Here is a 24,271-nt window from a genome sequence, read left to right as displayed (position 1 = left end):
TAAATGGGAATAATGACTTTAAATAGCATTTAAATTTCTCAATAACTTGTTCTAAAGCTCGATAAGCCTGAAATAGAATGATAAAGGTGTTAGAAGATCAGGATTTATATTAATTGGCATAGAAGTCTGAAGAAGTCGATCAGCAAAGCAGACCTTATAACCTAGAACATCACTATTAGTGTCCTATTTTAATAAAGTTAATCAGAAATATAAATATGTTGACCTAATATAAGACCCTTCCCCCCTATCCCTGCACAGCTCCTGTCCCAATCTACTCAGCTCTTGTGAGGCCCCATATGGTGTTCTGTGTCCCGGCCTCAGTACAAGATGCATGCAGAGCTCTTGGAATGGGTCCAGAGGAGGGCCACCAAGATGATCAGAGGGCTGGAACACCTCTCTGTGAGGAAAGGTTGAGGGAACTGGGCTTGTTTAGCTTGGAGAAGAGAAGGCTCCACGGAGACCTCATCATGGCTTTCCAATACTTGGAGTGTACAAACAGGAGGTAGAACAGTAGTTAACAAGGGTGGATAGTGATAGGTCAAAAGTGAATGGTGTTAAAATGAATTGGAGGCGGTTTAAGTTAGATATTAGGAGGTATTTTTTCACACAGAGTGTGGTGACGCACTGGAACAGGTTGCCCAAGGAGGTTATGGATGCCCCATCCCTGGAGGCATTCAATGCCAGGCTGGATGAGGCTCTGGGCAGCCTGGTCTGGTGGCTGGCAACACTGCACATAGCAGGGGGTTTGAAATTAATGATCACTGTGGTCCTTTTTAACACAGGCCATTCTCTGATTCTATGATTCTGTGGTAACCTGAGTAAACGCAGAGCAATCTAATAGGTCAATGAATGCATTTCTGCTCTTGTAATAAAGTCATTCCACAAGAATTATAAACAATCTAAATCTTCATGAAGGAAATGGTTCTTAAAACACCCTACGGTACAATTTTCAGGACAAATTCAGTGACAGGTCACTGCTGCAGAACTAACCAGTACTACAGGCCACCAAAACAACACAATTTACAGATGAAAGAATCAACAAAGAGGTAAAATTGTTGAAAGGCCTCATCCCAACTCATCCCGATAATCTGAGATACTCTTCAGCCATTGGTGAGCAACATGAATGCAAGATTCCAAAAATCAATCAAGAGCAACCTATGAACTAAGTATACATTTTGATAAACAAAAATCTCTTATATAGAAATGATCTCAATCTGATTTATTAAACACTACTCAGTAATGAAGCTTCTTAATTACAAGCATCTTACCAGTCACTACAAAAAATTACTGCTAAAGGAAATAACATGTAATACCTTAACAGGAAAGAAGTGAAGATATGTCTGAGATCATGTGTAGCAAATTCTATTGCAACAAATGCCTACAGAAAAATCTGCAACAGGTTCAAGGAATTAACTCTACTCCTAAGCTGGTACACGATAGAAGAAAATCTCTAGGAATTTGCAGTGAAGGAGCTTTTGAGGTTCATGATAAGAATACAAATACAGACATAGAAAACAATGTATTTAATTTAAAAAAAAAAAAAAAGGAAAAAATTACCTGGAACAAGTTCCATAACAATATAAATAGGCTGCCTTTGTGTGCAAACTCCTATGAGCTTTACAATATTAGGATGATCATACTGTTTGAGTATTCTGAAAAACATACAGTAAGTTTATTATATTAGTAAATTCCATTGTACAAACCAATTAAACAGAAGAATATCTTACACTCAACATTATTTCAATAGAATTTTCAATAAAATTACTGTTATCAATTAAAAAATCAGTGTCATAGATCAAACATTCATCTGGTTGAGGGTACTTCTACTCAAAGATCAAGACAGAATCAATGAACTAGTAGTTCATTCTCACTGTAGTTTTAACATTTGTCTGCAGAACATTTTATCTGAGTAACTGAAAAATATTTTGACAGGTTTGTAGTTTCTCAGGAACTCTTAGAATTGAACATTATTTCAGTGGTGTATCAGAAGAGAAGCTTTAGTGGAAATGCATGCACAGCATGGCTCTACATTTTTGTGCTGCACTTTCCAAATGCACAAATCATTTCAGTTTTAATTCACAAGATTAATTGATACAGTAAGTTTTAGAAGAATATAAATACTGCAATTTTAATTTCTGGAATTAAGCAACAACATTTACATCTTCTTACATGATACTTTAATAAGAACATTCACAGCTTAAACCAGCGTGCTATGATTTATAAGCAAAACGAAGGTCTAGGAAGAATTCCGGAGAGACCTTTTAACTTTAAAATGTTTCTTCCACTATTTGATAACTTAAACTACCTCATCTTTTTCCTCATTTTTCTAGAAATGAGAGTGAAACTAGGGACATACGGATTTAATGAAAAATAGCCAATTTAGGTTTTTTTTTTCTCATATGATATTCCATACAACACTGTTCCTTCAGTGGCAGGCTGCTAAGCAAATGAAAAAATCTCTGTGGTTGCCAACTGAAAACACTCAACAGATACAGTGGAATATATATACTGATTATACTAGCTTGAGGGTTCACAGTCAAAACTGCTAATTTTAGCTTAAACAATTATGAGATTATTTCAATAGATCCTTCTATCCTGAGCATGAGTACTTAGAAACTATCTATGCAGATAGCCACATAATTTGTCTGTATTCAGAATAGTGTGCTGTAACATGAATGCCACTTATTGCCTGATATAGCAGTTGGACTGAAAGAGGAATTTACTAAATCTGTACCATAATCTGGACATATGTAACCAAATGCATACATTATAACATAAATTAGAATTTGTGACTGCTTTAATCTCATTTAAATTAATAATATCATCCAGGCTTCTTATTATTATCCTTCTGGCATGTATCTAAGAAATTCTAAATGGATCCACATACAATATCAAAGCTATGGATTATAGGCATAGCTTGCCAAGGTGGTTTCAACAACTGCAGGTGATTGCTGTTTATACACATTAAGATTGTGTATGTATAGTCATTAGGGCAGCAGTAAGTGCAAGTACTGAGGGAGCATAAAGAGGAAGAAGTATGACTACTACTTCTTTGAATTCTTGCAAAGGTCCAATTCTGTAAGCCTACATAGTAAGAAAACCTGGGGGAAAAAAACACAAACAAACTTAGAACACCTACCTGGCTTCTGACAGAAATTTGATTTTCAGTTCCTGAGGAAGATCTTCTTTACAAGTTTTTACAGCAACAGGTGTCTTATCCTTTAATGTTCCCTTATATACCTCACCAAAATTGCCCTAAAATAAGAAAAAAAAAAAAATCATAAATAACCCAGTCTTCACAAATATCCAGGAATAAAATACAGACAGTTAAAAAACTGTTACAGAACCTTGAAATGTGTTTATTAAGTTTTCTTCAAGTACATGCTCTCAGCACAATCAGTGCATGCAGAGAGAATAAATCTATTATATGAATATGCCGTATTAGTTCAATTTGGCTTGCAAGAAAAATACATTGCATAATTACAGCTTTATTTCAAATACTCTTAATAATTTACGTCCTACCCTCTTTAATTTTCAAACTACTGTATTTTTTCAACAGTTTTCCACTTACAGTCCAGTGCAGCAGACACAACCCACCATAAGTTATTTTTATTTATTTTATCCAGCTTGCCTGGAAAAACTGAGATAGACATCTCCAACAGACATGTTTTTAACTTAAAAATAATAATAATAATAAAAAGAAATCAGGACAAAAATTAAAGAGGCAATTATGGTACCGCAGAAATCTACTGTCAAGCAAAAAATGTAAGGAATGAAAGGAAAAAAGAGATCTCAAGGTCTCACACTTTCAGTTAAGCTTTGTTTCTCACAAAAAAGTAAATACAACATTTTAATTATATGTCTGATATATTTCCACACGAATCTCTGCCCTGTGTTCTGGTACTCAGAGCTGTCTATGACTTCAACAAACAGAAAAAAAAAAAAAATGCTGGAAGTTTTTTCTTCCTTTCCTCAGCAACAAAGATTTCTTTACACGAGGCCTTCAAGCTCATCCAGTACAACTGTCCATGTACCACAGCATTTCCCATTAAGTCATGTCCCTCAGCACATCTAAACATTTCTTAAAAATCCCAAGGGACAGGGAATCCACCACCTCTCTGGGTAGCTTCCAGTGCCTGACCATTCTTTCAGAGAAGAAATTTCTCCTGATATCCCACCTGAATCTTCCCTGTTACAAACTGATGCCTTTCCCTCTAGTCGCATCACTAGTTACACAGGAGAAGAGGCCCATCTCTCCATAACCCCCCTTCAGGCAGCTGTAGAGAGTGATAAGATCTTCCCTGAGCCTGCTCTAGACTAAACAACCCCAGCTCCCTTAGCCACTCCTCATAAGACTTCTGCTCTAGACCCCTCTCATCCTTCGTTGCCCTTCTCTGAATTCACTCCAGGGCCTCAGTATCTTTCTTGTAGTGAGGGGCCCCAAACTGAATACAGTATTCAAGATGCAGCCTCACCAGGGCTGAGTACAGAAGGATGACCACTTTCCTGCTGGCAACACTATTTCTGATACAAGCCAGGTTGCCATTTGCCTTCTTAACCACCTGGGCATACTTCTAGCTTGAGTTTAGTCAAGTGTTGATCAGCACCCTCAGGTCCATTGATTCCATGCAGTCTTCCAGCCACTCTACCCCAAGGCTGCAGAGTAGCCTGGGGTTGTTACGGCCAATGTGCAGCACTTGGCTTTGTTGAACTCCACCCCACCAACCTCAGTCTGGCTATCCAACCTGTCTAGATCCTTCTGAAGGGCCTTCCTACGCTGAGGCAGGTCAACACATCCTTCCAACATCTGCAGTCTTACTGAAAGTGCCACTGCTCAGCTTTTTTCCTTGAGCCCAGCTCCCATCTCCATACCCCTTTCCCCTTTTCCCTTCCCATTTTTAGGGGGGTAGGGGGCCCTTGGGGGGCCCCCCTGTCACAGACATAGATTGACCTAGATAACTCTGTGATAGTGGTGTGTTTCAGCAGTGGGGTCATTTCCACTGGCGCAGATTATTATGAGCACAACATGCAGGCTGCTGTTCATTGCTGGTGAAAACACATAGATAATGGTGATGACTACACTGAAAAATAATGTTTTACAGCATATTCTCAGCTACATCTAATACTGTTATTATGCTGTTTGTGTCAGTTGTAGTTTTCAAGGAAGTAGGAGGCAATACTTTTGGAGTGACCTATATACTACTGAGAGATTACCTAAAATCAGAATAAATCATACAGTAACAGTGAAAATTTGGTTTAATGGGTATTGCCTACACTATCATCTTATTTGTGTATTTATCTTTTTTTTTTTTTTTTACTTATATGCTTTTCATATTTTTAATATTTTTTTTTTGCAAGACTGCACAATTTAAACTGTAGCATAATGCTTTACAGACACGTAATTCCTTACAAATAAGAAAAATATGAATGCTAAATATTTTCAGCAGACATATCGCATGATTCAACATCACATGCAATAAGCATTTATTTAAAGCACAATACTACCTCATATATTAAAGCAAAATAATTGGTATAAAAATCACAGCCATTTAAAGGGTATAGCCATAGGAAATATATGGGCTTAATGACTAATATATATTTATTGAAATGCCAATAGCTCACTTGATTACTTACTTTGCCCAGCAATTCTCCCAGTGTGACGTCCTCATGATTGAGAACCCATTTCTTATCCTACGGTAAGAAAAGGAAAGGAGAACGTTCAGCACTATCAAATACATACTTTCTATTACATACACTTCAGAAAGTTGAAATGTATCTAATGAAGCAGTTTGTACAGCCTGCTCAATCAAAAGCACCTCAGGAATTTAAGAACAGCTTTTAGAAAACCTGCTTTTCAAAGAGATGCTAGAATGTACTGTATAGCCTATTAAGTATATCAATTAAATTGACAGTATGTATGCTAGCAGAACAGAACACATGCAAGCTCTGGAAGCAGTATCTACTGCCCTGTTTTTAAAAATGACTTGTGCCAAAACCACATAAGAACTTTCATTTTAGAATATGAAGTAACTTACTACAGTGTCAAAAAACAAAAAAAAACAACAACCAACCAAACAAACAAACCCAAACCAACAGCATTTATTTTCTCAATGCAAATATAAAACAACTGATTTTTTTGCTTATTAATAAGGTACATTTGGCGTATCTTAAGTCTTAGGTCTTAATCTTCTTTAGTAGTTTGATACATAACAGCCAACTACCTAAAAAGACAGCACAATGAATGCAAGTCATTGGACCTATGCAGTGCTGATGACTAACAACCTTATTTCTTTATTAGTACCTCATCTACTTACCACCTCACAAATGCCATCAACACTAATCATATTAATGGTAAGATTCTGTGCATTTTTTGTTAACAATATCTCATTAAAGCTCATAGAAAACCAAACCAACCATGCTGGCTTTGCTGATTCACTTTCTTAGTGGGATCTTAACAGACCAATCTCCTTGTGCAAAACAGGAGGTTACTCATGTGTGCAAATAAATACTTGATGGCAGGGAAAGAATAAGTGGGAGCCAGGCTCCTTAGAGGCTACCATTGATGGGACAGGTGGCAAGGGACACAAATGATGAAACATGATATACATCCTGAACATGAGAAAGTGATTTCTTGTATAAGCAATGAAACACTGTAATAGGATGCCAAGAAAGATTTTGAGTCTTCATCTTCAGAGACATTAAATACTCAACTGGACCCACTGTGGCTGACAGTTCCTAAGTAGGGGGAGGTAGACTGGATGATCTCAACTCTCTACTAACATAGACAAGCCTGTGAGAAATGTATGCAATTAAACCTTAACATAGGGAATTCACCTTCATTTTATAGAAACAACATGCCTGTAACTAACATGCTAGGTCAAGCCATATTACCAGCTCAGAATCAGATATTTCATACATTGTATATCCTGCCAAAGACTGCATCCTAACTGAAGGCAATGCTACAGTTATAACTACATTGAACATATTTTCAAATTTAAAAAGAAACACTGAATGTACATTTATGTGCCTTTAAATTAATCAGCAAGACACACCCCAACATAAGAAGTACTGTTTTTCCTAGAAAGCCATAAAAAATACATACTTATAACCCCTATGTCTGAACCCTAGGTAGTAAGTGCAGAACACTGCAATCTCTGTACAGAGATTTCTGAACAACATTTCTGTTAGAATATATCTTATTTTAAAAGAAGCTGGATAGTTCTATGAGGGAGTGTTTCCTTCATCTTTTCAATTTGATTTTGTTAAAAATTAGAGATATTTTGCTCACTGAAGTCTGTTAGGTATTTTTTGCTGATTGCATGCCTCATTCAGAAGCTGTTCTATTTTGAACAGCCAGGAAAGGCCATCAAAATACATCTTCCTTCACTAGTAAAACTTAAATTTAAGATAACAATTTGGAAATAAACTCTAAAGAAAGTAAGCATACAAATGACTACTTGATGCACTGACATAAGGCTTTTTAAACTTTGAAATAAATACTGCAAGAGACAGTGAGTTATGAAGTCAAATATTAGTGTCTTTTTAACCTCTTAATTCTCAGTGTTCTATATTTTAGTGAATGACTTTTAGAAAACTGACAATGCGGCATTTTAAACACTTCTTTATAGAGTAAAAATCCGATGCATAATCCTTCAGAAAAAGAATTAAACACAAAGGCACCATAAGCTGTAATCAAATGATCTGGCAAAATATTTGTTATTATAGTAGCCTATTAATCACTACCTACATTTTTCTTTTAGGAAAACCTTCTGGTTTTTATTATATCAACATGAGCTATTAATTACATTGAGTATCTTCACTGAGTGTTTTGGTTCTGCTTCTTTTTTTAACTCAAAATTTGATCAGCTTTGTTAATAAAGCTCCTATTGTTGGCTTCAAAAATATCATTTATTTGTGAGCACATGCAAACAGTAATGCAATGTTTCACAAGGTATTATAAAAGAATATTCATATGAATGATAAGTAAATTAGTTTCCTACTTATTAAGAGTTTTCTGTGATCGGAAATCTTCAGTTACTTTTGTAGATACACAGACTCTGCCATAAAATAGAAACTAATTGCATAAGCAATTCCTGAGGCTAACTGACTGAAAAGGTGGCAGGTACGGCTGCAGCAGACACTCAATTGCTACTCATTCTAATTGATACCTCTTCAAAACTGTTCTTTTACTACTCATTAGGCACCATCTGGACCAACCTGAAAAGCAGACAGTTAAACAAGATGATGCAGCCCTTGATGCATCACAATCCGTCTGACTGCAATCATCATTCATTTTGTTTTTTAACTTCAGTGTATATATAATAGATTCTGACACCAGTAACACTTTCCAGATGATCCAGGAGAAATTAGCAAAAGATGCATATTGTAAAACAATTAACAGAATAGAACCTGTAACCCAGAACTTCTAAGTCAACTCCCTTCATCTGTTAAGTTTTCCTGTTATGTTCCTCCCTCCTGGTTTCTGCTCTCTCTCCGGTTCAGTGAAAACTTAAAGGAGCAGAAAAAGACCTCCAAAGATTACAAAGAGGGTAATTTTTCCACTAGGAAGTATTAAAACACAACTTTCCAACCCCTTAGAACAATTTTCACCTAGTGAATGTTAACAAAGCTTCTGGGTAAAAAGATGGCAGTTGCCGTACAAAACTCATAGAATCACAGAATGTTCTGTGTTGAAACAAACCTCCAGGATCATTTACTTCCAAACCCCAGCCATGAGCAGGGCTGCCACCTAATGGATCAGGCTGCCCCGGACCATCATCCAAGCTGAGCTTGAACACCCTCATAGATGAGGCACCTGCAGCTCTGGTCTCCTGTGCCAGCGCTTCACCACCTTCTGGGTAAAGGATTTCTTCCTAACATCTATCCTAAACCTTCTCTCTTTTAGTTTAAAGCCATTCCCCCTTAATGTCCTGTCACTATCAGATCATGTAAAAAGTCAGTCTCCTTGCTGTTTAATACTTCCCTTCAAGTACTGAAAGACCACAATAACAACAACAACAACAAGAATAGGCCTTCTCTTCTGCAGCCCAAACAACCCCAGCTCACACAGCCGTTCTTCCTTATAGGAGAGGTGCTCCTCCTCCAGATCCACTCCAACAGCTCCACATCTTTCTTGTGCTGGGGTCTCCCACCTTTTCTCATCAAGTTCATCTATGAATGCAAGACTGAAACTGTAGATGGTCCCTCTGCAACACAGCACTTGTCAAGTTGAAGAAAACATTTTGTAGTATTAAAAAGCTAAGTCAGAGCCTGAAATTTTATCTAGTATCTTCCAGCACTTGCAAAGTGATTTAACCCCTATTCATTCTACTGACCTGCACCAAGGCAGTTGCTACAGTGCAGACAACTGGAAAGAAACTAAGATAAGAGAGACACTGCTATCTATACCATGCCAAAGTGTAAATCTGGCATTAGAAAATTCTGAAAAAATAATTGAATTTGTAATAAGACAGATATTCAATTAATTAATGCAATTCAGACAAATGACAAAGTACCTAAGTACAGGAAGGAATTACTTCAAGATGGAAAGTTCTTAAGAAAGTGAAAATTGAGCAAGAATCCCACTGAGACTGCTCTGGATAGTACAGGACTGTTTCCTAAGCAGGCAAAAGGGGTCCTTGTTCCCCAGCCCACATCTAGAATCTGGCTGAGAAAAGCATTCCTGCCTTTGGAAGCCACATAGTCTCATCTATTTTGTTCAGCGTTACCACCTACTTTTTAGCTACAAATCAGCCTGAGTGCTACTGTAGTGAGGGCTGGCTGTTCCCTGGGGAATGAGGAGACAGGAGGCACAGGGGACTGAACAGGACAGTGGCTTCATACATCCAACTGTCTCCAGCATGGGAGCAGGGCAGGGCAGCATCAAAATCAGAGAATCCAAGTTTGCTGTGATACAGCAGGGCACTGTTAAGATGGGCAATCAGCCTGTGGGTTGGGGTCAAGAGAAAAGCCAGGCATCATAACAGGGTCAGGCACAGCCACAGACCTGCTGGGCAGGTTCCCAGTGACAAGGGAGGGCCAGGTCCAGTCCAAAAGTCATCCTGTGGGTCAGGGTTCAGTTCCAGACAACAGGGCACATGGTCTGGTACAGACCGAGCTGTGAGGGGGTAGGGTAGGGCTGAGCAGTGAAACTGCTTTTTGCAGGTCCCTTGCATGGGATTCGATCTTGGCAGACACCTCACCACAGGCCTGCCTGAGAGCATCACCCCTGAGTCAGCAGCAGATGGTGCAGCACATAGCTGCACCAACATAATGTATGGGCCTGGGCCCTGGCCAGAAGAAGGCTGCTCTCAGGACTCCTACTGATGTAGCTGTTACTAATAGCACTAGAAATGACTGCTAACACTGCATTTAACCTACTGAGATACTGTTAGATGAACTGTTGGCCAAAGACTGAGAAACAACTTGCCAACATTGTAGAGAACCTGGTCATCCTTGATGCTGTTGATCTCTCCAGACATTTGGATATTAGCTTACCGTCCACACCATACTTAAAGTTTCTATGAATATCACCTACTAGGTACTTTTTCCAGACTTTGAGTCTACCCAGGACATTCATTTTCTTGGTTGCACTTACAATCTTAAGTTTTGTGCCTGCAGTAATAAGTAAGGAATCAATCATGTTTAATTCCTTTATTTAGGAGAGATGCTGGTACTGGAATGGTGTGCAAAGCCACTGGAGGCCACAGTATCAACAGCTGATAGACCCTGTACAAAACACAGTATTATTTTCCCTTTTCTAAGCTAAGAGACTAAGATGCTACTAGTATTACCCTAAATTCTTCCACATAAGTAAGCTCAAGTCTGAGACAAAGTTTCCTTGTACACATCTTCCATCACTAATAGCAACCACATTAAGGAAACCACAAATTATTATGCCTGAAAGGTTTACTTGTTAGCTACAGTAAATTCTAACAGCTTTCAATAAAATGAAAAATATAACCCAGAATAGATATTCAGTGTTAAAGTTCACCAGCATCATTTTTCTACAATTTTGGTAACAATTTCAATAACGAACAAGTCTAAAATATAACTTTTTTTTTTTCTAATTAGCACCCAGCAGTGATGGAATTAGGTACAAAATATTTTAAAGAGAGACATTTTGGGAACTACAGATAAACTTAAAGACACCAGTTTAAACACCTGCACTTCTAGCAGGAAAGTGAAGAGGGGAAAAAGATATGGCCATCTACTTTTGTATCATGTTTCAGGTAATCATCAGGCAAAAACAACTCTTACATAGCAGACTCCTAAGCAAGATTTATAGGAGGGAACAGGAAGTCAATTCTCACCAAGTTCCATTGCAGGATGAATAAATTAGAGAAGTTTTATTTCATCATCACTGTTATTTACTTGTCACCTGTTCTTTGTAATGTTATTCACCCAGACACAAAAGAAAAACCCAGACAGACAAAAAAAACACAGTAACAGTTATGTATATGTGGATAGAGCCTACTAAGATCATTTCTCATTTCTGCATTAGAAGTTCTATTTTCTACACTGCCTATCCCAGTAGATACAATACATATATCAATTTCGTGAATCATAAACTGTGTCTCAGGTTCTCCAGATTAATATAGAAATTCAGGCAGCTAGTGAAAGACTTTTGTAAGAAGAAGTTAGTTTTACAGGAGGGATTCTGAAAGAGTGCAACAACATCCTTAAAACTGTTTTGGAATAAAGATTCATGACCTGTAAAATATGTTATAGAAATGTTTTGCATTATCATCAGCAGTGTATTAAGCCATCTTAGAACGCACTGATTAAACTTCATGTGAGCTGTAAAGCAGAGAAACAGTGCAGATTTAGCTCTTCTTCACAAAGGTAAACCTACTTCATATGACTTGATATCTTTCACTTTAAGACTGTAAATTTCAACCTTTTTTCTAAACCAACTTCTGAACAGCCATAAACCAGCAAGAAAGAACTGAGATTTTTGAAAGCTACTGTGCAGCATATAAACTGCAGATGTGACCTCAAATTAACTGCATTGTTTTTCTGTGAGCTTTCTTCCTTGAAGGTCAGTAAAGAAAGTGACTCCAGAAAACTATATAAAACAAAACAAAACAAAACAAAAAATCACAGATTTCTTTGTTTTTTCAGGAAGAGTTTGAGAGACAACAGACGCATATAAAACTGTCCGGGACAGTCTCCTTGAACCCAAATATTTAGACATACACTTCACATTTCCAGCTGTCCCTATTTAGCTGTTTTTTCCCCAGCAGATAAAACATTTACTTATTACAAGTACTTCCGCAACATCGGCACGATTTGCTGCAATCAAATGAAGCTGCACACACAAAAAAATATATAAAACTATATAAGTGTGCATTAGGTATTTAATACCTAAACTATTCCATGTTAACAACATCAACCTAAGCTCCAATTCATCATAAGAAACAATTTTAAGGGCTGTAATGACAGAAAAGAACAAACATTCAGCACTCTTCTTAGTTGTAGCTAAATTAACTAAGTTACATTTTTCTTCATAAAGCACCTAAACAATGTCAAATACCAGGATTAAGGCATTTCTTATAGGAAAAGAATAGTACATTTTTAAGAAAATAGCCTAAAAAACACCATCAGAAACCATGTTAAGTTCCTTTACTCTTGTCTTTCTGAGCAATCCCATGCTCTTCTGGTATCATCTGGTCACAGTAACGAAAAATAAAATCAACAAGTCTTGCCTGCATAATATGTATATCTTCTGCGCTGATTCCTCTCCACACATCACTCCTTTTTAACATGCTGCTCCGCTTAAACTGGTGAAGGCAATTGCAAGCTACTCCACAGTAACCCATTCTGTAGAGCTCTAATCCTACAAAGTTATCTAAGAGCACAGACGCAGAGACTTGGTCTCAATGCATTCTGTATTTTCAGTCACGAAAGCCTATGCTTACGTAAGGTTTCACAGTTTTCAATCATACTATAAAAGTAGTATTGTAAATTCAGTATCTTATTCCTACTGAAGTCAGACTGAATGCACTAGTGAAAAATCAGAGGACTTCAAGAAGTTTGTTAGCTCACAGTTTTACAAAGAACAATTAGAAGATCTGAATTACTAATTTATGGAAGCAGTAGGAATCCATTAAAATTAGGATATCTAGTAAATAAAGTGTTTTATTATTGCAATCCTACCCAATTCTAATCAAACTTTATTATTGTGCTGTATCAGTGATTTATATAACATTTCTGATAAAGACTGAAAAGGTACTTGAACAGTTTTGTTCAAATGCTGGACAAAAGTCTGCACATGCAGAATCATAAAATCACAGAATGGCTTGGATTGTAAGGGACACTAAAGATCACATAGCTATAACCTCCCCTCCATGGAAAGTCTGCTCTAAAACTGAAAATGGAAAGTTTTACTATAAAGACTGAAACTGATACATTCTCCAAAGCACATTTTAACTCCATGGCCATGTAGCAAAACTACATAAATCTCTGATCAGAACACACCTGGATATAAAACAGTATTTGGTACTTTGTGTTTAGGGATTCCAATGTGCCACTGCTACTGCAACATTTTTAAAAGATTCTTCAAAGAAATATTCCTTTAACTTTTTAAGTTTAAAAGTACTAGAAATTGCACATAAATTTGGTTTAGTGCTTTGCACAAAGCTGCTCTCTTTTTTCCTTTCTCATTAGGATGCATTACTTTCAGAAGTACAGGATACCACTATGGCAGATGTATTCCTTTTATTATCCATTGAAACTATCACAGCCCCCTTTACTAAAAGCCTTTTAATGAAATCATGTAATGCTTCTGAAGAAACAGGAACCTAACTAACTCAACAGTATCTCTAATACTACTATACTAAACTATTATCAAATATCGATAGCTGCAGGCTCTTTCTCAAGACTCCAGAATTAAACTAAAGCTGAAATACTAAAAAATCTGCCTAAATTCTCTTATTATAATAAAAAAGTACTGCCAGTTTCCTTCATACATCATTCTGTATGATCATAATAATACTTTATGGCAAATAAGTAGGGAAAAAAAAAATCATTTCATGCTTATGCAGAAAATATTATCTCTATCTGTAGGCACTACAAGTCCATACCTCTCATAGGGTAAATTCCTTAAAAAACTAAAAGATCCATATTAACATTTGAAAGTGCACATAACAGACTTTTTTTGTGTTCAGGAGAATTACAGATTTGGCCAAAAATTATCCCGCATAGACCAGGAACAGAAGGTTCTTCTTGGCACTTCTACAGGCTTGACCAGATGTGTGGGTATCATCTAGGAAATCACAATTTTATCTTCTCTGGTACCAAAAAACTAGCCTACATGATATTGTGATAGCTGGACTGTTTGCTGCAATAGTGTCCTTCCATTTATATGAGAGTTCTGCTCCAAGAGATCTGCTCTTAGGTCAATTGTTTTCCTCTTCACCAACTTAACTCTTTCATGTCTCAAGATGAGTATTCCTAATTGAGTATTAGCACTGTGCTGCAATTAACTTCAAAGTCTCCTTATTGAGACAGTATTGAGGCTTCTAAGAAGCCTGACTAAAAATGAGACTACTTAGCAATTTCTCCTAATTCCTCCAGCTCAACCTTGGAAGCCTATGAAACACGAGTTGCCTCCATCCTGGATACTCATGCTGTCTGCAACAGTGAACTAGTGAACTTACTTTTGTAAACAGAGTGAAAGCAAACAAAATACCTGCAAAACCAATCAACACCACAGGAAACCCAAAATTGGGAAAACAGTTTTGCACTGTATTTTGTGTATGTCAACTGAATGACAAAGGAGTTGCTGTCAGTTCTAGAAGTACCAAAAAGCTGGAACACGGAGCACATAACTTGTTTATGCTTTCAGCCTTTGAATGCTGAGATCAAAACACTTCTAGATATGAACTACAACTAAAATGGGTTTTGTGAATGAAGAATTAAGGTCACATAAGATTTTTACCCATGACTTCTATGAAAACAATATCACTAACTCTATCTATCTTCTCACTTATATATATTTTTTTTCATAATTTTACACATCTAAAATACTAAAATTCTGCAACTGAGACTGAGACCCACACAGAATCCTCAGGTCATTTGCAAACTTGTTCACCATTGGACCCACTAAAATCAAATACACCTTTTATTTGTATTTCACTTAACATTATTCACAGTTCATCATTTTCCCATGTGACTGTTTGAGGCCCTAACAAAGGCTTCTTTGTGACCTCGAAATAGATCCAGAATTGAAAGCAACAAATGTACATCTGACAAAGAAGTGGTGTTCTGCTTTCCATGAGACTGGAATTTGAATTTACTGCAGAAGGTCCAAAGACTATAACTACGTTCACAGTACTGAAATAGCAGCAGACTTGAAGAGCAAAACAGTTGCTGATGAGGCCCTAAAACAAACACGGGAGGACAAGGGAGTATTTCAGATCTGATCTCCTCAGATTACAAAGTCTGAGATCCTGTCATCAGTTGTGCATCTTATACTCTGTTCCTCTTTAAAGGAGTAAAGTTCAAAACCTTAGTGGTAATGGCAGATTTGCTTCGGAAATGCATTTCTGAACTAAGCTAAAAAGTTAATGTACATAGATCCAAATAAAATTGGTTTATTATTTCCTTGACTACTTTATTTTTTATTGAACATACTGAGCATATCTGCAATTTCATACAGACTTCTTAAGTGAACAGAATGCGCTTTAGGAAATTTGAATATTTCAAAAACAGGAGGTCACAGACAGTAGGAAGTGAAAACATGTTTTATGCATTTAGAATAGCTTCTCTGCTAACAAAGTCCTTGGGTATGCACTGAGGTTACTCTTAACACTCTTCAAATCAGTTATTTCATCAATAATACATTGAAGAACATACAGTGCAATTTTCCAAAAGGTTATAAATAAATATAAATAAGAGGCTTTCTCATTAAGAAAAAAAAAATCACTTGCAGATATCATTCTAATGACAGTAGTTTTTTCTATTTAAATATATAATAATAGGATCATTATTATATATCATTAAAATTCCAAGCAGGCTGATTTGGTCTGCATGAAAAGGAATGGAGGACAGGCCCTCTGTAGCACAATTAAGAGTGCTCCTTTCAAGGGCAACGTCACAGAAGGTGAACACTAATTTTGCTAATATGGTAAAGGAGGATAAATGACTGTGGGAAGGAAGGAAAGCAAAAACGAACTACACTGTGTAATTGTTTTTCTGTGAAGTTCTCCATCATATTTAACTTTCACTTCCTAAACAGGTAATTACAGGAACAGCAATCTGCATTGAAAAATTAACGATTGCATGAAATGTCAAAGACTACTTTGCAGCTGCAGGAGAAACAGACTTTACAGATGTCAAATGAATTTTAAGGAAAAGTTCAAAGATACTCCAATATTAGCATAAGATGTGGAAAATAATTCCAACTAGTTGTCACAGTACACATGCCATTTCTGAAATTAACTTATAATGTCTGCACTTTAAGTCATCCATTCATGCAGATAATTTCTACTTGCATTCATACCTCAAAGGGCATGAGGTAAATTACAGCAATAGATATCTGAAAACATATTTGGGACCATATTTCCTCAACTGTGTATATAATAGAAATACTCTTTCACTGTATGTTGTTACAGAAAACTATACATAAATAAAAACCTAACTTCAACCCCCCCAGAAAATAAGATGAAAAAAATGTCAGCAATATAGAAGCTCCCTGCCTTCAAAGTCACTAACAGTCAATAAAGAATTTATATTTTTCAGGACTGTTTAACCTTAATAAAATAAATAAGAATAAATTATTTTATTATTCAGTACGTAGAAACAAACCATACAATCAATCACTTCACATTTGCAAAAACTGAGCAGCTCTCACAATATGCACATTGCAGAAATACAGAAAAAAAGAACAGTTTCATATAAGGAATTTATTAACAAAAAGATTTCACTTGGAGTTTGGCAGACTTTTATTTTTAGCTTAAAGAGTTTATATTAAAAAAATATAATTATCTGCACATCAAAAATGAAGTGATAAGCTTTCTCATAGGTTCAGCAATTAATTTAAGCAATATTTTACACTCAGTAGAGTCTCCATTTTGTAATAATCATGACATTAACTAAAAATATGTACGTAAAAATTGCCATACTTTATATTTGTAAGCACATACTATAGGCAAGCATAGAAAACCATAAAAACCATATTAATTTTGAGAAAATGAATACGCTTTTATTTCTTAGGATTATTAAAGGTAAAGAACAGGGAGTTTGTATTAGGAAACTAAAATAGAAATTGTCACACTTAAAGAATTTTTGTAACACAGAAGGTGCTATACACATTCTTCAGACTGGTGTGAGGGTTTTGGGGTCTTGGTTGGTTTTGTTCTTTTTAATCAAGTGCAAATGGCTTACTCATAGTCCAACATTTCTGTTAAAAACAGTTCAGGGATGCGTGAAGTGTCAATTCAGCAGATAACAACTTCAGAACTCGGGGAAAATGGCACAGATACTCTTTAAGCTTCCTAAACAGTTGTATAGTTTAAAGTCCCATCCCTTCTCATTCCTCTTACAGAAGTAATTCTACTATGACACTGACCAATAAGGAAATTGTAATTTCAAATTTGCAAATATGTTGCCAGGGTAATACTTGTTTCCATGCCTGTATCCATACCTTATATGAAATGGAAGCAAAACGATGAGGTAGCACAAGTTTTCCAAACTTTGCTAGAATTCTACCACACTGTTTTATTCAAGAAAAACTCCTCACTACTTTAGGGGAATTACTGTGACAGCAGTAAAATTCTAAAAGGAAATGCAAAGCAGAGGAAGGAGGAGTATAAGGATTTACTTTTAAGACTGAATGCTGTTATTCAAGATAGTAAAAATTTATTTTATTCAGTATGGAGTGTTATTTTACAGGAATGCATTCCATGGAGCACAGAAGGCTGGAAAAATCTCAGAAGAAAAAGTCATAGAACAATATGCAAGAATGAAAAATCTTTCAAGCTGCATAGGAATTTGCTTTAGGTAACAGCACAAATCCTCCCTAGTCTTTTCATTTAAAGAGTTCATGAAATGCATGCATTACCTTCACAACAGGATTCAGCAGAACAACACCTGATTTCTTTGTAATAACTTGCTTTGTTGTATAATGATGTTCTATGAGCTGAGGAATAGTGGGAAATCCAGTTCCTTCAAAACGATACTGATTCTGCATGGAGGTAAAAGGAAACAATTGTTTCTCTACAAGCAAAGACTACAAAAAAAGCTTTTCAAGGCTTCCTTAAACAGTAACAAAGCAAAGAAACGTCCACATTCACGAAGTTCTATTTTTGTCCTTATCTACTTAATAGCATTTCTACCAAATTACACGAAATGATTAAACAATATATTAATAAATGCAAAATTACTGAATTACTCTTTTGCAGTAAAAGAATAAAATAACTATTTCTTCAAATTCTGAAGTTTAAAGAAAATTGCAGCACTTGCATTTCCAAAGATGGGACTATTTGAGGTACTCAAACTATGTCAGTGAAATACTATAAGCCTGAAACAACACCAAATTCCTAAGCACCTAACACTGTATAATATGTAATTTACGTAAATATAACAGAAAATAAACTAGAACAAGCATCTGGAAATAATCTGTACAAGATATAAGTAACTTTATTATTATTATTATTATTATTATTATTATTATTATTATTATTAATTAGACCTTACTGCATTTACAATGTTTGATTCAAATAGTAGACTCTAGCATGAAGTGCAAGACCCAGGATCATCCTTTAATAATCAGTGTTTATCAGAGGAGACTAGAGTGGTTTGGATGCTAAAAACTAAGGCAAGTCATGCGTGTGATCAACAGAGCACATATGGCCAAGACAAAATTGTTCTCCATCAACTCCTCTATCTTTATCAATTTAGTTCATTTTAACTACATAATCTACAAAACTGGAACAGTTAAGTCTCATGATATATTATTAGAGATATGTAACATTGTCTTAGCAAACACACAGCATTCTTCAAAACACTACTCAGTGAGCAGTACACTAATTCCAGCTCCTTTCAAACAATCCCATTTTTATTTCTGTTCTGATTATCAAAAATACATGATTTTCTAAGTATCAGCTTACTGTGAGAATCAGTATAGCTTTTATTTCCTCACTGCAGCCCCAATCTTACACCCATCTGATGCCATCTATGTAAAATCTTCAGGGCAAAGAATGTTGATTTATTCTCTATATTTTCACAGGATCCTGACCACCACTATCAAATATTTTTAGAGCAGCACAGCCTCAAAACAGAAGAAATGAGAACAAACAGTAGCCTTGAACAACTAACAAATTTCAGCAGTGAATTTTGATGCTTAAAATTAAACAATTGAACTCTTTTATCTCATGTATGCTTTTATTAAGATTTACATTTAAAATGAGATAAAACAAAGGAGAATGTTACATAAAGAATCAGTCTTAAAACAAGCATATATCCTAATATATTCTGCAGACCCCCATTCAGTAAAATAACTGTGAATGAAAACCATAACCCCCCAGTGATCTGACCAGTCAGAAATCCAATTCCCCTTTGTTTCTACCAATGTAAACAAAATGTTTAAAATCTTGAACTATACTCTGACAAAATGCTTACTAAGGCATGCCTAGGAATCCATTTCCTCTTATAGTATGACAAACAGCCCCACCAGTTATAACTCCTTTCAAAGGAGCTTTACTCTCTTTTTTAAATTAAAGCCTCTTTTCACATTTAATTCAGAGCACTTAAGGAGTTCTGCATTTCTTTAGAAAAAGTTTTAGCTGTCATGATTGTCAACAAAATCTTGCCTAAATGCACCCCAAGACCAGGTTAATGCAATACCCCATTAATAAACGTTTAAGCAAAAAGATCTAGTGACACAACAATGTTTGGGCTGCGGCAAGCTATGCAGCCTTAAACAACATCTCATATTTCAAATATCATTTCTAAGAGAAAGAAATAAAATTACTGAGGAAAAAAAAAAAAAAAACAGCTTTATTTAATTTTTCAGCTTACCGATAAGAGTGGCCCTAAAGTCACAATTACCAAAAAAACTTCTCTGCTCTGACTTTAAAGCCCAATCTACAGTGATGTACACAAAATGATTTCAATCACACCAAGCATATTACATCCAATTAATTCTGCATGGGTCAGGGGGTCAGAGAGAACCAAGCACCTTTTAAGATTCTGTGTGTCTAGCTATAAATAATTTTATTGCTCTTATTTTCCCTAGCACACAAATTACTTCGAGACAATAAAAAAACTGAACTATAACACCAGCTTTGTGTCAAGGTCCACTTTTACAAGGAAAATCCCAGATAAAAATTATTAAAAAATCCAGCCGGGTAAGTCTATGAAAGGCCTCAAATTTTATAAAGATTTAAAAATATTGCAGCCCTTCATTAAAAAGAAATAAACCAGGACACAACACATAATCCCCCAGATGGAGGTTTAGACATGGAAAATTTCCACAGTGTAAACTTAGTTATCAGACCATCATAAGCAATCTTCTATAAAGTTTGATGGAATTTTGGGAGACCTTATAACAAAAGACTGAAGTATGTTTTGTCAACATTACTGAACCAAAACAAAGAATGATACTATATTTGAAGCCATAGAAGAATTTCTTCTATGAGAATAGGTATGAGAACAGCTGGACTTTGAAGTAATTTGCAATTCTGAAAGGTAATTAGAAAAATAAATGTGTAAACAAGAACAAGAAACAAGAATACAAGAGACACACCAGGTAAAGGCATATGAATATCAACATACTTTCCAGAATGGCAGTCTTATTCTAAATTCTAAGTTACTACCATGAGGGATACATGATCCTATGTGCTGCGTAATATTCGCAATATTTTGATATCTACTGAACAAAACAGCCTTCATAGGGCTAGAAAGAATTAAGGCACCTCCACAACAGCAGAGATTTAAACTCTAAGCTGTACAGGAACCAGCACAGATTATTTGCATTTTTCATTTAGATTCAATAGAATCATTAGTGTGAATTAAAAGTTACCTGATTAGTACTAAGTACAAAAATTGGTTTAAAAATAAATATACGTGCACGCAGAAACAAGTAGTAACAAGTTCTGGATTTCGTAACACTTAAGAAATATTTTGGCTTTTCAATATAGCGTAAAATAATACTTTTCTTTAATCTCCTAGAATGACTTCTTCCCCTGGTTTGAGCACTAATGGAAATATTTGCAACAGATTTCATATAAAAATTAAAGCCGTGTGTAATATCACATTATGTAGATACTAAATCATTTAGTTATAATAACAGACATCCTAACATTGAATATTTAGTACTATAGCAGAGACGTACATCAGCATATTGTATGATAAAGTGTCTCCGTTGTCCATCTGAAAACACAGAAAGGACATATTCACCAGGTTTCCCGTGGCTCTCTCGCACCAAGAAGTCTCCTTGCTGTTTTAACAGCTCCTGGGCTTCTATTCTTGGAATGGCACCATGATACCAGTCTTGTTCTGCCAATGGTTTCTCAGTGGTTGATATTACATCAAAGAACTTGGGAAAGATATTGAAGAAGAATGTTAGTGTGACAGCGTGTTTTTAAAATTTACTTTTAAATAAAAGCATGACAAACAACAATAATTTCTAACTTATGTACCTAAATGATGTATTTCTATTAACAAAATTAAGGCTCGCATACTTACACAAAATGGATATCAATCTTTTTTTTCTATTATCTAAACAGTTAAGTCTGTTTACATGAAAAGCATTAAGTCTATGAAATATCCATAAAAATGCAGAATTTTCGCTTGGCTGTTTTTCTTAAGCCATATTGGCCAACAGTGACCAATGACTCTCTTTCACTGTCTTAAACATTCTGAGATGCTATTAATAACAATTAAAAATGAAGAGTTTCTTTATAAAAATTTCTGAAAGAGAAACATAAGAAACTAAATTTAAAGAGCATTTAAACTGGATGAATTGTTTTCATACAATTTAAAAGCTCCATACCAAAACAGGCTGCCCAGGGAGGCTGTGGATGCCCCGTCCTTGGAGGTGTTCAAGGCCAGGTTGGATGGGGCCCTGGGCAACCTGATCTAGTAAAGGTGTATGTTTGGTGGCCCTGCTAGGCAGGGGGGTTGGAACTACATGATCCTTGAGGTCCCTTCCAACCCGGGTCATTCTATGATTCTATGATCAGTTAATAGCTCTAAGTGACAACTTTCCCAGCTCTTACATGACAGCAGAGAATAGTGATGTGGGTGTACCATGCTCATAAACCTGCACTGAGTTTCTAAAGTCATCATGATTATTAGACACTATTTTCACTGGCTGTAAGAGAAGGTAATGAGTTTTTATCTACAGTTTCACATATTAATTTAAAGGATCTTAGATTTGTTTAAGAAAACACTTAGAAAAACATTATATTCAACAACAACTTCAGATTTGCTTGTTCTGACTAGACCCAGAAGCTTTATGTCATTTGAAATCATCGGTGCCAGAGGCCATGCAAATTCTTACTGCCAAGTGAAAAAGCTCTCAGCAAAACTATATATTGTGTATTGTATCAGGAGTTGAGTGATATATAGATGTCTCCCATGCAAGTTGAACTGCATTCCGGTTAGCAGAACAAAGACCCACATCTCAGCTAAGCACTGCCAAGCAGATAGAAACAAAACACAGGATTTTGAATGAACCTCTAGATGCTTCCCTACCCCAGTGAAACTTTTTTTTTCCCTCTTGGTAAAGATGGTATCCTGATTTTCCCTTCTAGGCTGGACAAAGTGAACAGATACACTCAACTGGTGCCATGCTAGAGTAAAGAAATGACATGGCTTTGGAAGGGGTGGAGGCAATATGCATATTGACCATCTTCTTCAGGGGACAGTAAGGTTGAGATTACCTACCCAACCAAAAAAGGGGGGGAAAAAAAAAATCCAAAGCAAAGAAACAAAAAATTCCAGTCATTAGGAATTCCCTGGGCAGGAATGAAAAAAATGACAACAGAAAGGGAGTCTACTGACAACTTGCTTCCAAATGTATGTAATTCTTGAGAACCTTCATAGTAAGGTATCTGGTACAACAAATGCTGCTATCTGTGGGGTCTTGGTTGTCTTCCCAAGTAACACCTCAAAGGGTATAGTTTATTAGTCCAAGAACTTCATGGAAAACTGGAAGCCCTTTCTAAAAGTCTGACTAGGTCTGCTCTTCTCAGGCATCAAAAGAGAGATCTACCATCCTTGGGTGTCTCTTTTATCAGGGATTATTTCAGACGTGAGATCTGACAGCAAAACAGTGACCAACACAGTCATGGCTAGAAAAACTAAGGATACTCTCTTACCAATTAAGCTTTAATACAGAAGGACTATGAAGAAAAAGAATAACAGCTTGAATAGAAAGATATCAACGCTTTTATGAGAAAAAGATGTACTCCAAGTTACCGTATTTATTTGCGTAGAGAATTAATGAAAGCCCAGAATTTTGCTTGGTCAAGAAGGCACTCATTTCAATTTCATCAAAAGTTAAATATTTCTTAGATTTGAGTTGTGTGCTATACTTAAACGACACTAAGCTATTCTCTTGCAGAAAGCCCTAGAGCGCGCACACACACACACACACACACAAAATCTTTCAAAATGTTTTAAGAGGTTATTCACTTGAACATTTATGGATCAAAGATGCTGAAAAAAAAAACCAGATCTTTGCTATTCTATCAAGAAGCATTAAGGGGTTCAAAGCAGCAAAGCCTTTGCCACATAAACACATTTCTACACCAAAGGAAATGCCTGTAAGGATAAAAGGACAGCTCAGGGTCAATAAACTAGTCCATACCCTTCACAAAAGGAGGTTAAAAAAACCCTCTGACATGTAATTTATTTTACAGCTTACAGAAGAGGCAGTCACCAGATAATAACACCTCCTTATGTTCAAACTGGGTCAAGTGTGAGTTGCTGCTTAGACAGAAAATCACGACCACATCTCCAGAAAAAAAAAAACAACACAGAAAAAGCTCATGAAGAAATAAGAAAACATTTTAAAAATGTTAGCTATGATGCTGCTCATGATACTAACATCAGCCTTCCTCCTAGCTTTAAATGTGTTCCAACTAACATTTATTTAGAAGTTAACAACAGAAAGTTGTATCCTTTGCTGACATCTCTTACCAACTAAATATGGGACAGCATTTTTAAAACATCACTGCATTCAAACCAAAATATGATTTTACATCTTCCGTTTCAATAAACTTTAAATATATGTGAAAGCAGGTAGGTAACACACTTTTTT

General features: G+C 35.9%; 1 protein-coding gene across 3 annotated transcripts in view; it reads right to left on the bottom strand.

Annotated features, from left to right (window-relative positions):
- FER (FER tyrosine kinase) overlaps positions 1-24,271 on the bottom strand; it is a 159,407-nt gene that overhangs the window by 55,801 nt on the left and 79,335 nt on the right. For all 3 annotated transcript variants that reach the window (XM_072359817.1, XM_072359819.1, XM_072359818.1), the window contains 5 exons: positions 21,338-21,541; positions 18,065-18,187; positions 5,635-5,691; positions 3,140-3,255; positions 1,558-1,652 (listed from right to left, as the gene is read on the bottom strand). In XM_072359817.1, the coding sequence (XP_072215918.1) occupies positions 1,558-1,652; positions 3,140-3,255; positions 5,635-5,691; positions 18,065-18,187; positions 21,338-21,541 (595 nt within the window). The remainder of the gene's footprint in view (positions 1-1,557; positions 1,653-3,139; positions 3,256-5,634; positions 5,692-18,064; positions 18,188-21,337; positions 21,542-24,271) is intronic.

Source organism: Excalfactoria chinensis, chromosome Z, assembly GCF_039878825.1.
Source record: "Excalfactoria chinensis isolate bCotChi1 chromosome Z, bCotChi1.hap2, whole genome shotgun sequence".
Taxonomy (NCBI): domain Eukaryota; kingdom Metazoa; phylum Chordata; class Aves; order Galliformes; family Phasianidae; genus Excalfactoria; species Excalfactoria chinensis.
Note: the sequence above shows the minus strand (reverse complement) of the source record. Positions and strands in the feature narration are given on the sequence as shown.